General features: G+C 38.3%; 1 protein-coding gene across 9 annotated transcripts in view; it reads right to left on the bottom strand.

Annotated features, from left to right (window-relative positions):
* The window catches only part of KIF16B (kinesin family member 16B), a 139713-nt gene that overhangs the window by 110271 nt on the left and 15265 nt on the right, over window positions 1-14177 (bottom strand). For 7 of the 9 annotated variants that reach the window (XR_012585903.1, XR_012585904.1, XR_012585905.1 and 4 more), the window contains exons 2-9: window positions 13489-13558; window positions 12356-12469; window positions 7966-8082; window positions 3599-3696; window positions 2977-3086; window positions 2215-2357; window positions 997-1165; window positions 665-796 (exon numbers count right to left, since the gene is read on the bottom strand). Coding sequence is in view for 6 of the 9 variants with exons in the window: in XM_074578426.1 (XP_074434527.1) it covers window positions 665-796; window positions 997-1165; window positions 2215-2357; window positions 2977-3086; window positions 3599-3696; window positions 7966-8082; window positions 12356-12469; window positions 13489-13558 (953 nt within the window). In the remaining 3 variants the exon portion in view is untranslated. The remainder of the gene's footprint in view (window positions 1-664; window positions 797-996; window positions 1166-2214; window positions 2358-2976; window positions 3087-3598; window positions 3697-7965; window positions 8083-12355; window positions 12470-13488; window positions 13559-14177) is intronic. The other 2 variants (XM_074578430.1, XM_074578431.1) reach the window with 1 other exon arrangement.

The raw sequence follows: 14177 nt of genomic DNA, 5'->3' as shown, positions 1-14177 counted from the left end.
TACTTGTGATCAAAGTCTACAACCTGGGGAGGAGAGGTGTAAGGGGAGAGAAGTAGAAGACTTTATCTAGGTCCAGGTTTGAGCATTTACCATGAGTAACAGAGCTGTCAGGAACGTAAATAAACCTCAAGAATAACCAGGAACTATTACTTGAAGTTTAACTGGTCAGATTAGCGAACCATTACACTGCACACGTGTCAAAGAATCACAGCGGTGAGGTAGATGTCAGAGCAAATGTAAGCAATTTGGCACGTACATTTGGATGACCCTTACTTATGCAAACAAATGCCTAGTGACTGTACATACACAATCTGGACGCCTTGTTACATTTGTGACCAAGTATTCCAGCCAGGGATCCATGCACCCAAACATACGAAAATGAAGCTCTCAAATTCTGGAGGCATACCTGCTATTGTTTACTAACGTCATAAACAACTAGACTCTCCCCATATACACAGTGAGGCCCTAAATAGTTCTACTGCTGGAAGAGATGTTCTGCAGGGTGTAAGTAAAGGCAGCGTGTTACTAGAAAATTCTGAAAGAAAGAAATTAATAAATGTAAACAATATTCTACTTTAACAAAGCACCTGGAATCTAATTTACAGCCATTTCTATTACAGATGAACAGTTCAGGATGCAAAAAAAGTAATTTAAAAACACTTACTGGCAATCATTATAGTTTTAGAGTTTCCTCCTAGGCTATCTTTTAACAGCCAAGTCAACACAGAGTCCCTGTAAGGCACAAATACTTGTTTCTTCTTTGAAAGAGGATTTGTGGCATCCTGAGATAAATCAGCTGTGATGTGGAGGTAGGAAAAAAAAATAGCAATTATGTATTTTCATTCATTTTCAAAAATGGTATGTGTTAGGCCACTATTTGTATAAGTAAAAATGAACAGAAGCGTAAGTAAACAAACAGACAGCTATTTAATGATTAAAAAAAAAAAAACCAAACCAACAACCCAAAAGAGACAAGCACAAAAACCAGACACTTACCTAAGGCAGAAATGACATTTCCCAGAGTAACTAGAGATTTGTTAATATTCCCTCCTTCCTTTAATCTAACCCCTGTGGCACCAGTGGCATCTGCTCTCTCACTTCCAGCAAGATCTACCAAATGAATCTTGCTAACAGTCTCACAAGGCATTTCAGAATCAAATTTAGCCTACAGGGGAAAAAAAACAACCGAAACAAAAGAATGTTAAGCTACCAAATTCAGAAATTTTACTGAATCGAACTTAGTGGCCTTTTTCATGTCATGACTGCATTTAACCCGTTTACGCTAGCAGAGGTTCAGAAGACAGGTGTATTAGAGGTGCCACAGAAAAGCATTTGATCATGAATTGCTGCATAACTTCCCCTCAAGTACTTACCTTCTTTAAATTGTAGCCCTTACAACTTCCTCGCCATTTATGCACACGCACTGACTAATCTGAATTCGTATTTACATGATGCACAGTGAACATATGCTGCATTCATTTTACTAGGCTTTCAACATTTAAAGTCACAGCATACACAGACATATTTACACTTAGCTTCTCCCCCTGCCTCCAAGTTCAAGTAAGTATCAATTGCAACTTTATTCCATGATTTTAAGTGAGGTTTCCTCCCAATTTTTATCTTAATTCACATAAGTCAACTCAGATTGCCCTATTTCAAACTTCCTTCTACTTTTACAGTACAACAGCAGAGCAAGACCTTTTGCTGCCTGACTCTCATCCTCTTCTGAAAGCTTTGCGATGAGCAATTCATCAGTAGTGGACAGCTGGAGCACAAGATTTTGTGTCTGCGTGGTTTTGGGGGGATACATGCAAAGTTCTGTCAGTGGAGTGAGTCTCCTCTACGCTACCTTCTCTTCATCTAGCAGGTTATCCACGGACTGTCTAAAAAGTTCCCCGAAAATAACAATGCAGAGCAGGAGTCATTAGAAATGGAGTTTACTACCTATAAACAAAAAGATCACTATGCTCTGAGAAAATGTGTGAAATCTCTCCATTATTCCATCAGTAAATCAAGGAATATAAATAGGTTTCCACCAGTAACAGATGAAGAGTCAGCAGGAAAACACACAGAAAACATTTCTACGCTCTACGATTTGCGACATGGAGACAAGTTTTGTCATAAACTTTGGGTAACATCAGAGCGTAAAAGGTAGCCCCTGTTCAGCTCTGGCTGAAGCCTCAGACAATGTGCTCGGGGGGGTTGTTTTGTTACCTGAGTGAAGTTGATTGTGAAAATGGCGTGCGACCTGCTACTGACATCATTCATTCCAGTTGCAGCCGTCGTTCTATTTATGTTTCCTGCATCCATAAGTTCCTCTACATCAGTATAATTCTGCACTAAATGTTTAGACAAATCTGAAGAAAAGCAGAGTGTTACAGTATGCTCGTATGTGCACTTGATTTTCTTTACAAAAAGATTCACATTACTCTCACCGCTGCAAAGTATTGCAGCAATTAGTGTTTATTGTCATACTTGTTTATCACTTAAGTAAAGGAATGAGGCCTCACGTGAGCAATGGAGAACTTACACATTTACAGTAAATTAAGAAAAAAATATGCATTACTAAAGTATTTAGTGCAATAACATAAGCATAATGCCCCAAGAGACATGAACCTTCCCTGGTAGAGGGCGGAACAAGACAATTAGATCCTAATAGGTTCTTTCCATCTAAACACTCAAGATTTATAAGTTATAGTCAACAAATTCGTAAAACCATTCTTAACATTATTCACAAATGTGTTATAAATTTACAGGTAAAAAACTGTATTTGTATAATCATCTTAGAATTGGGAAAGAGAGTGGAGATACAAAATGAGAGGCTATTCTTTCATGTTTTTATATCAAAGGAATGCACTGCATCCCTCATCATTTATATTTTAAAAGATAAAAATGCCCTATGCAAATTACACAGGACATTTTGGAATACATAAAGGTAATAAAATATCCAGTGCAAAACACTGGAAGTGTTTTTACCCTCAACATATGGCCCTTCTTTTGGATGTTCTCGTATCCGTAAATTAGTAGTTTTTGACGACTTCCGTCTGAGAAGATCTCTCACACGTTCATTATAAATTTCCAGATAACTGAAAGCAAGAAAAAAGATTAGAAAAGCAGTGACTGATTCCAGAGTCTTTAAAAAAAAAAAAGGAAAGTCGTGTTAGCACTGTGTTTGAAAGCAAGACGCCTGGAGAAGCAAATGGATCCAAAGTTGGCTTAAGATAGTAATGACTACAGTGTACTCGCATCATAAGGCAAAAAGCCAAAAAAGCATGAAGTAGAAAGGAAGCAGACATTAGCAAGATCAAGATCTCCCAACGTCAGCTTGAAATAAAGGGTAAAAATAAGGAAGACGCTGTCTAGTACCAAAGGCATTTTCACTATCATTTAAATAAAGCAAAATGCACAGCTGTTGGATTGAAGTTAGAAGTATTGCGCATTTGGACTACGACTGCCAACAAAAATCAATTATAGGACTGAGGCCAAGCATGGAAAGTTATTTGAAAAATACACACTTCCCTCAGAGATAAGCGAAACGGGGTGGTTGTAACTGAAACAAGTTTGATAACCAGCAAACTATTAACACGTCAAGACCTACCTGACTTCTGTTCGAAAGGATGCCTCATTCCGCTTTGTTTTTTCACTGATTTTGCTGAATAATCCTTCACAAATTCGAGGTATTAAACCTGCGTCACCCTGCAATAACAACAATTCTTATTTCCAAGGCTATATATGCATGCACAATTAATTTTGAAAAATAGAACCCAAGACCACTAAGAGTTAGTTAAGAGTTCCAAATCCAGAAAAGCAGAAACATGAAAACTTTTCAGCGAATACTCTCTTGCCATTTATTTACCTGCAGTCATCTTGCCACGGTAATCCTCGTGTGTGCGTTGGAATGTATATACTAGCTGCAATTCTTTGCTGTTGGGATACATTTCACCCCTCTCACTTAGTTCAAAGAACCCCAACTGCTTAAGGCAGAAACCAGCTCCCCAGAGCAAGATACAAACTGCCTTATCTCAATATTACCTTTTATAACTTCTCCTTCTACCTCATTTTACTATGGATTTGGCAACATCTGCAGAGAATGGGACAAGAGCCATATACGTGCATCCATCGCTCAAACCCCGAGTCCCAAGCTCACATGTCTTGAAAGATGCAGCAGGTCCTCTGGATAAATCAAAAATTCAAACTACGTTCACAGTATCCCACAACGCAGCCAAATTAAATTTGATATTTAACTTCTGAACGCTTGCTTCTGCGGTTAAAGAGTTTTTATGCATAAAGTGCTCGGTCGGTTTAATAAAGCCAACTGAAAAAAAACATACTCCTTCTCACAGATCCCTACAGACACGGTGTACTAGCAGGGCTGCAACTATCCATTACAGGGTCATTGCCACCCCAGCTAACGCAGCAGCCAGCAGCATGTCATCTTCTCAGTTAAGCTGGCACTCAAGAATTGAGCCTCATCCCAGGGAGGCTGCTGCTCCGCCACTGATGTCAAACACGCGTCAGACTGCAAAGCAGCAGCTAATACCACTGAGATACCCAGAGACTTAGCATGCAGCTCTCCTCCTCCCCTTGCTCCAGGGAGACCCCTTTCCAGCCAAGCAGGCGGGCAGTGAGTCAAAGCAAGGGTCTTCCCCAGCAGCAGAGAGGAGCAGGAGCGCCGTGCAGCTCTGGTCCCAACTGCCAAGGGGCTGCTTGCGCCCAGCTGCCCCATTCCCACCGAGACTGATTAGCTAAATGACCAACTACCTGCTGAGCACAGCTCCTCCCCATGACTGCAGGAGGACAGCAGCTAACGCTCCTTCAGAGCTGAAATGAGTGAATGTGGCTCCCAGGAATAAAGGGAGAGGAACACATACATACAGATGAGCTTTGGGCTCAGAGCTGCAAACTCAGAAGTGGCTCTACAAAACAGTCTGTCAGCTATAATTTGCCTCCCATACAAAAATGCCTAAGAGATTTGATGTGATGGACTAATTCTAATTCTACGCACCGCTGAGGCAAGAAATGTTCTTGCTTAGCGTTAGGGGCCTTGTAATTAAGCAGGAGGCATCTTAGGACAAACCAGACCCAACATCCAACATGAGCAAAGCCCAGGCACTCCAGGCACCCAAGCGAGCTTCCCTGGTGGGATTCTACAGATATCCGGCAGCAAAGGAAAACGTGAAGATGGTGCACTACTCTGCATCAGGCTCTGGCAGGGTGAGTGCTCCATGGACAAAGATTTCTCTTCTACTCAAACTCCCGCATAAAATCTCACCCTTTTTGCCCAAGCCAACTCCAGTCTGTTCCTGTGCTAGTCCCCTCTGTCCTCATTCTTCAGCTTCCCACTGCATTCTCTGGCCCAACAGTCTTCTTCCAGGTGGCATCTCTGAGCTCCTCTTCCTCTTTCCTTTGCCCAGATAGAATTCCTGATTCATCATCCAGTCCCCTTTTTTTTTTTCATAATCATACTCTATCCCTCCATTTTGCCCCTTTCCAGTTTCTTCCTCCTCTTAATCACAGCCTCTCTGTCCTTCTCAAACCAGGCTTTGTTCTTTGAAATAATAATCTGTTCTCTCCTTCCATCATACCTAGCCCTTCACCTGGCTGCACCTTGCTTTAAAAAATAATAAAATAAAAAAAAAATTAAAAAAAAAACACCACCCCTAGAAAAAGGCAGAAACATGCAGCTTAGTAGGGTTTTTTTGAGACAGTTGCCTTTGCTAACAAAGGAGCAGCCTTTTCCAACATGTATCAATCTCTACTCCAGATAAAGTTTCAGGGTTCAGTGTTGGAATTTCCCCTTCATATTTTTTTTATTACTTTAGAAAAAAAAAAAACCACAGAAAGAGGAAAAAGTGAGACTTTTCTTTCATCTCATGCTTGGTAACACCTGAATAGTTTTAATTAAAGCTTAAGGAAAAAAACATGAAAGATCCATCACAAAGTTTTAGGCAAGACATTAGTGTCTGACATAATTTTGCAACAGCGCAGGGAGTCTTAAAATGGGAAATACTAGCTCTAATTGAGTAACTTCAACCATAGCAATATAGTGATGAGAGAGGAAGAACACACAGTTGCCAGCGTATTTCATCAGTAAAATATACATCTTACAGAATGTACACTGTTTATTAGAAACTATATTTAAACATTTTCTCTCTTTTCACTCCTTACAGCTCCAGGGCAGGATCAACCACACCTGTGACAGGTTTTTTTCTGAGTTACAGAGTTTCCAGTCATGGAAATCTGCAGAACCAAAAGAGGTAGTTCATTCAGAACTTAATGTTCTCATTAAAAGCCTGCCTTCCTTCTGTGCTATCTAGCCAGAAAACTCATTATTGCAATTTAAATGTACTGTTTCTTACCCATCTACCTTGGGCATAGGGAACACATTCTTCCAAGACGTGAAAGGCTGCTGCAGAAAAGAAGGGAATACTTTTTTTCCTCCAGTCTTCCTTTCTCTGCGTACGCAAGTCTGATTTTCCTGATAGATCATATTTTATAGATCTCTGATCATTTCAGTATCTCTGCTCAAGACTGAGTCTAACTGGTCCACATATTTCTTGAAATGATTGCTGCCCACAGTATTGCAGAAGAAGCCTTCCAGAGCCAAGAGCAGCAGATATTGAAAGCAAAATGAAAACAGAATTCATACTTTTTAAGGAGAAGTAAGGAAAAAAGAAAATTTATTTCCAATTCAAGTTTTCTTATAGCACTGTAGTCTCTCTGACAGGGCCATCAATTTTCAAGCATTTAACTTGGCAGCTGAGTATATTTTATACACGTTCTGTACAAAGCCAGATTAAAGTATTTATGTATCATGGCAAGAAGATTAGACCTTTATTATTGAATAGTGTCAAACAAACTTCAGCACCTATTCATTTGCAAAATGTCTTGATGATTACCGTCATTACATATAGCGAGGCAGTCTCATAAAAATGTCACTTTTATAAATTTCTGAAATAGAAATCCACATCTAGGTCATAAGATCTTTTCTGGTTACAAAAGTCTATTCTGCTTACCATATCGAAGTTAAATATAAATCTACTTATTCTGTGACAACTGAAAGAAAAAGAATTACAGCTAATTTACTCTCCTAAGCTAAGGGAGGTACAAAGTGGCCAATCTTACATTTCAAAAGAGTGATCTATCTGAGGAAGGACGAGTAGCAATATTCCCCTGTTCAATTCTGCTGGGAGAAGACATGCTGTATTTTTTTCCCCCAAGGATTAAAGGGGAATGAAACCTGTAGAAGCAAAACAGGCTTCATCAGTCTGCCATTTTAAACTGCTCCACTCCCAACAATTCAGTGAGTTCTTTCTGTCCTTGGGAAGTTGTGGAAACAACTGCAAGAAAGCCCTTCATTCACAAACCGCCAAATGTCCCTCCTACCATACCTTCCTTTTCCATGGTCTTCACTGCAGCGCTCAACAGGACTTAATCCTTAAAATTAAAGTTACCGTATCATCTCATAACAGTTTGCTGAAACTTAAATTTAGCAACTTTCATCCCCAGTTTCTACTCCTCACTTGATAGCCTTCCCTAAACAGGGGTGAAGGACCTATTTTAATCTCCTGACCCTTCAAAAGAGGCGTAGAAAACAGATCTCTTCAGAAAGAGCCGATCATTCACGTTCTCATAATCAGTATCTTCTTTTTTGTCTCGAGTTGGGCATAGAAAATCGTAGGTAACACTTGAATTTTTTGGTTTTGTAACTGAACAAAAATTATTGCTTTTTGTCCAACATAACATAGTATCACTTAGAGACATTTCTTCCAACTGTAAATATCTACGTATAGAAGAAAAAGCTTCTAAAACCTCCAATTACTAATAGAAGATATGATACATGGGGGGGTCAGTCACATACAGACAGGATCACCAATAATAATTCCATAAAAACATTCTTTTGCAATAGCAAACTTTCAATGCATTGCTACAGAATAAAATGCACATTTGCAAAATGCAACATACCGCATTTCCCATCATGGTGTAGGACTTCCCAGATCCAGTCTGTCCATATGCAAAAACACAAGCATTATAACCTTCAAAAGCAGATTTAAGCACATCTGTACCAAGATTTTTGAAAACCTAAAAACAAAGGAAGTTTTTTAGGACAACAGAAGCTTGGGGAAAAAAATTTGTCGTCAGTCCAGCATGGCAAATGTTAAACAATAAACTACCAAAGTATAAGCTAGGCATCAACCGATGACATTTAGTACTAAATTTTACTACTGTAGTTTACAGCACTGACAACAATATATTTTCTACTTCTTTTTCTGTGAGAGATCTACCCGACATGCAGAAATATATAAAAAAAATAACCAAAACACTCCCTTCTTTCTATAGCTACAATTTCTTTCAGCTAATCTCAGCTATTTCATTCACTTTCCCTTACTGTTAATATCTGCTCACTTTTTGTATCTTTGCCAACTCACCATGTTCTGCCAACATCCAGCCCCTTCTCAAACGGAAATGTTTCAGTGATCCCATCAGGTTCTTGGTTTGTGTTTTTGGAGGGGTTTGGTTGGTTGGTTTTGGGTTTTTTGCTTTAACCAAGTGTCAGAGAACGAGCCATTATTTTCAACATATTTCCTCCCTAACTGGCTTTTACATACTATTACTTTTTAGGCTGGCAAACATGGAAACTTGTTTTCTATATGGCAAGTGACCTTCTTTCCTCAGCTAGCCCCTTCTCTTTTGCCCTCAACATTTACAAACTGGTAATGATCCCTCCTCCACACTCCATAATTTCAAATCTGTTCTCACCTAGTAACTTCATCTCTCACGAGATGCCTTCACCACCTTTCTCTGCAATACTGGCTCCAGTATCCCACCCAGACTCCTGACATTTCATTATCATTACCCCTCATTTCCATCCATACACCCACTGGCCCACCGGGCAAGGAGTAATACTTGGTGCACCTATTCTCTCAATGAAAATATTCATCTGGGTCTCCTGATCCAGACATGATTTTCAGAAAAAAAAAAAAAAAATCTCATAAATGCTTCACCTAATTTGGCTACTAGTCCACGGTATATGTGGTTTAAATTAATCAAGGTGTAAAAATCATTATTAATAATGAATGGCACACACACACAGTATAATCATGCTGCTCCTCCCCCTGGAGGAGTGTTGGGTAATTTCTTTAATCATTAATGCTCAGTTGCAAGTGTACCTTTGGAATACTTAACTTGACCTTCCCTTGAGCAAAGGAGTTACAATGCTGTAACCTGTTATACTTCTCAAGGAAGAAAAGTACAAACATCAGCCAAAGCACAATTTCCTTTTCACTTGTCATTTGAAAAGGAGCATCTTGATGTAATTTTCCCTCCCGAGTAACTGCTCCTTTATTTTTTCCCCACTTTTCCATTTCCCTATGTCCACGTTTTTACCTCACCATCCAGACCAAGTCTTTATGCACTGTGGTTTTGACTGCATTTTCCCTGTTAAAAATTTGTGTATAGCTTGCATAGAACAGCTACAGTCGGTGTTGTCTGAGCACAGAGGCTTAACACACAGGTAGAAGAAAAGACAGCGTTAGGATGGGACTTTGTCAGAACCAAATGACTGGGACACTGGTTTATCACAAAAGGGCAGTAAACTCATCAAAATTCTATTTGTTTCTCATCCATGAATACCAACTAAGTAGCTTGATGGTAAATTGCCACTCCCACTCTAATTTTTGAATACTAAAGCACATTTTGCATCTATAAGGCATATTAATGGGGCATGTAGTATTAGACAAACTTCCCTTTATTATTTTTCTGCCTTTCAAAAGGAAAAATATAACAATCATGAACAAAGCGCACTAGGCAACCGCATTACCAACAATCAAGATGAATTTTATTCCATGGCAAGATGAATGTGAATCAAAGATGCCCTTCTTCTGTGCCACTAGTGCAGTAAACTGGAAATTCTGCAGCAACTTGATAAGAGCTTAGCTACAAAGTCTTCCAATTAAATATGAAATGAATAACACAAGCAAAACAATAGCTTGTGCAGCATTTGTTTGGAAATTGCACTCCCATGGTTTGACAACTCCTTTTGTTTTCAATGTGCTGCATGCATTGTAATTAAACCAACACTTGAGCCAGGGACAACAATATTTTTGTGGCTGAGCAAGAGAAGTCAGCATTCCTGACAGTACGGGTGAAGAAGACAGTCTGGGGTTGTGGGGGACACTGTAATAGCAGAATATTGAACATGGACATCTAAGCCATGTTTAAGATTTATTGTTAGCATCTATTACTATGAACCATAAAGCTCACAGCTTTTAAAAAAAAAAAAAAAAAGATTGCTCAAGGCTGCTGCAGCGATCCCTATATGGGCATTTTAATTTCTTTTTTTCTCTAAGCTCCTGATGCAGGCAAGTTATCCTCCTCTTGCCACAACCTGACCTGCTCTGAAACAGAGGCAAAATGGCACCAATAAGGGAAAACTTAGAACAAGGAAAACTTAATTTATCACTTATATGTGGAAACTGGACATCAATGCAGGATACAACCTGTATATCCATTTATATTAATTCAAGTTTCCTTTGCAAATGGCTGTCTTAATGAGAATTAACTTCAGTATTTCGCAGCACATTCAGATTCTGGAAAAAACCTGCACTGTAACAGCAACAGCCAAACAACACAATGGTTTCTCTTCCAGGGATTCTTCTAATGAGGTCTTGTCTAACACAGCTTTCCAGAAGTCTCTAAAGTCAGGTAAAGAAACAGCTACCTAAAGGATCCAAGAATTAAATACCCATAAACCTAAGCCACAATCAGTGCTTACAAAGAATTTCTATAACAACTTTTATAGTACATTTTGCAGACTTTTCCAAATATGCATTGATACATCATTAATACTTTTTTATGGAGATGTACTCCTCTATATCAGGAAGAGCCGAGGATATGGTAATCAGTTATTACCGAGAATTATATGCATTTTCAAGAAACTAAGTAATATTAAGCTGAGACACTAATTGATTTGTATAAGCAAACTTAAAGCAATCCTTTGTCGCATCTGCAGAACCACAACCAAAAATCTCAAGCTTCAGTTAGAACCAAAGCATAAAAAGAGAAGATTAAAGCTGCTTTAATTAAAATAAATAAATAAGTCTCTGCATGTTCAACTTGAAGCGTTCATTGAAGTTCTAGTAAGGCCATACGGACTGACTGACCTGCTTAAAAACATCCACTAGAAACTATGGTTCCAATCATTGTGCTCAAATACTCGACTTCTTTAATTTGACACAGTGCTAAAGTAATTAGGGTATTTCTACATCAATGCACAAATAAATGTATATTTCTTGATATTTCACAGAACATAGCAAAAACTGTGTTACTTAAAAAGAACTCCATCAAGACATAACGAGAAATTTTAAGAATATAAAAGATCAAATGTTTTGATTAAACACTAACTAATAACTCAGCGAAATAACGAAAGAAGCTTTCAGAAAAAAAAAAAAAAAGGACCTACCACTTCAACTTGGCTTCAACTTATTGTTTCTTACTATTAGTTTTAATTCTGAAGCTTTTTAGGATTAGCCATGCCAATATCCCTGATTTTGGTGGTTTCAGAATAGATGAGGTACACACCAAAAAGGTACGTATCCAACTGGCTTACAGTACATTCGGCAAACCCTTGCATTGCTTTAATGGGAAAGAAATACTATCACTTCAATCTTACCGCATCCCAAATTCCACAAAACTAAAAGAGAAGAGAGCAATCACAAAACACTGGAATGTTACTTAATAAATTTATTTGGGAATGTGAAATAGCAAAAAGGTTCAATGGTCACATGAAAGGCGAGGTCAGGGAGAGCCTATCTGTTCATCTAAAAAATGCCTATAGCTCTGAGTTTTATTTTCTGTTCTGAGCATGCAGGAAGAAAGGCAGTTTGGTCCTTTCCTAAGTGAATACTCAAGGGAAGAGGAAGAATAATCTTCTTCAATATGTACCAAGACTTTTGGACAAAAACAAACCCCACTTCAACCAGATAACAAGAATGTTTGTGTCTAAATGAATTAGAGATATATGCTTGTTTCTCAAAAGTCATTTTTTTTTTTTCAAAAAAGCTTTTCAAAAACAAATTTAGTGCTCAGAGAAGTTTTCTAACTTGACCTCACAAGACAAATCAGGCAAGAGAACTAGGAAGAAGGCACTTAGCCTGCTGTACTAGAAAACACAGCACTTAATGTTAGATAAGTTAAAAAAAAAAAAAACCACAGAACAAAATTCAAATTCTCAGGTACCTAGGGGATTTTTAAATTGCGTAAGAAGTACTTTCAATGGAAAGAAGTTTCAAAGAACGCTTTCAAGCCAAAGAAAAGGAAAAAAAAGAAATCAATTATTCACATTCAGAAATCCTACCATTTCTTGACAAACAAAGCTGGGACTTTTACTGTCTGCTGAGAAATAGGAAAAATCATAAGTAAATGTCTTGGTTCTTTCTCGTCCTGTGTCTCCAGTACCACCCTCTGGCACCTATTTTAAAAGAAAAAAGCAAAAAAAAAAAAAAAAAAGAGAGCTGGTACAATACATCCTGACGAAGTAATCAAAAACACTTTAGAATAAATAATCAGAATGCAAATTTAAAAAAAAACACTATACACATTTAGGAATTTATAATGACAGGTTAGCCTATTACTCCACCAACAGAGAAAAAATTAGCAACAGATATACCGTTCAGCCAGAAGGATAGTCACATTACAAGACAGCACAGAAGGAATTATTTGGATCTTAGCTTACTGCTCCTAACACCCACAGTACATTTTTGCCACAATATTTACGTTTAGTTAAATCAGTCCTGTATATGAAATTCAGATTACAACAAGGGATTATCCTATACTTATAATTAATAGGAGCCAGAGAGACTTTTGCACTGTGAACAGCATTTCAATGCAGAGTCGTAATTTAAATGGTGCTACATACCTGGTGCTTAAGCTATCATCATGCACAAGACATGACAGCTAGCACTATATTTCAGCAATATTCACTGGGATCTGAAGCAGTCTAAACAAACTACACAATGAAATTACTTTTCATACATTTGTCATTGGAAATTATCTTGGAAAAACCTATTTGCTGTGCATGGTTTCTCTTGCTGAGAGAAATGTTAAAATCTACCACCAAAATATTGTAAAAAGGGATGGGTACTTTGGTTTTGGTTCATTTTCATGGGGATTTCAGAAAACTACTTCTACAGACGAAGTAAAGGTTTAACAGCTACCAGGCATGTACCTCTATTCTATTGTTGGCTTTCATCTTCCAGCTAATTAATAACCAGAGTGATAAACCATCAAAATACCTGCGAGATACAGTCTATAGAGTGGTTTTCAGAAAGCCATGGCAAGCTTAACCTGTTTCCCCAAAGGATTACTTCAACACTGTATTTTAAAAACTAAGGGCTGTTCTCCACAGCACAGTGCGCACCGCTGTTTTGTCCAGTCATATCTTGGCAGCTGTTCTGTTAGGAATTCCTTTTTTAAATTGTGTTTACTCACCTTTAAGTTTGTGATTGTTGTTTTATTTTTTTCCATTGAAATAATAAACTTTGCATTTAGGTCTTTTTCCCTGCAAGAAAAACAAGACTTGAGTATTGTAAATAAAACATATCACAAAAATCCACAGTCGTATCTCCACTCGCTAAGTTGCTTGCCACAGTCAATTATCAAGTGAATTCATTTTTATTTCCTTTTTTAATTGTTGTGACCAACATTTATTTATTGCTCTGGGATACATTTGAAGTACTTGGGCTTGCCTCCAAATCCCTTCATCTACAAACAGAGTGGCAGCTTAGGGAAACCTGCTTCAGAAGTTTGACTCTGCAAGTCAATTAAGCGGTTTGTTCCTAATTTGAAGCACTCTGATCCAAAGCCCAGGGAAGTCAATTATGTGGCTCTAAGGAACTGCGAAACAGAACGTTCCAAGATAAGCCCTGGCCTCTTACCACCATCCGAGTACCAGCAGTTCCCATTCACCCATATAGCCTAGGTAACAGGGACTAAATAGTTAAACCACAAAACCCCAGTATTTTAAAACTCTTTTAGAAATGAGGTATCCAACGTATTTTTTGAGCTGTGACAGACCATGGCAGCGCAGGAGAGAGGTTCTGCTACCAAGGGATTCCAGGAAGAAAAAACTCCAGTTCCGCAGCAGTGTTTTCATGCACGCACAGCTATTTCACATCAGT

This window comes from Larus michahellis, chromosome 3 (assembly GCF_964199755.1).
Source record: "Larus michahellis chromosome 3, bLarMic1.1, whole genome shotgun sequence".
Classification (NCBI taxonomy): domain Eukaryota; kingdom Metazoa; phylum Chordata; class Aves; order Charadriiformes; family Laridae; genus Larus; species Larus michahellis.
Note: the sequence above shows the minus strand (reverse complement) of the source record. Positions and strands in the feature narration are given on the sequence as shown.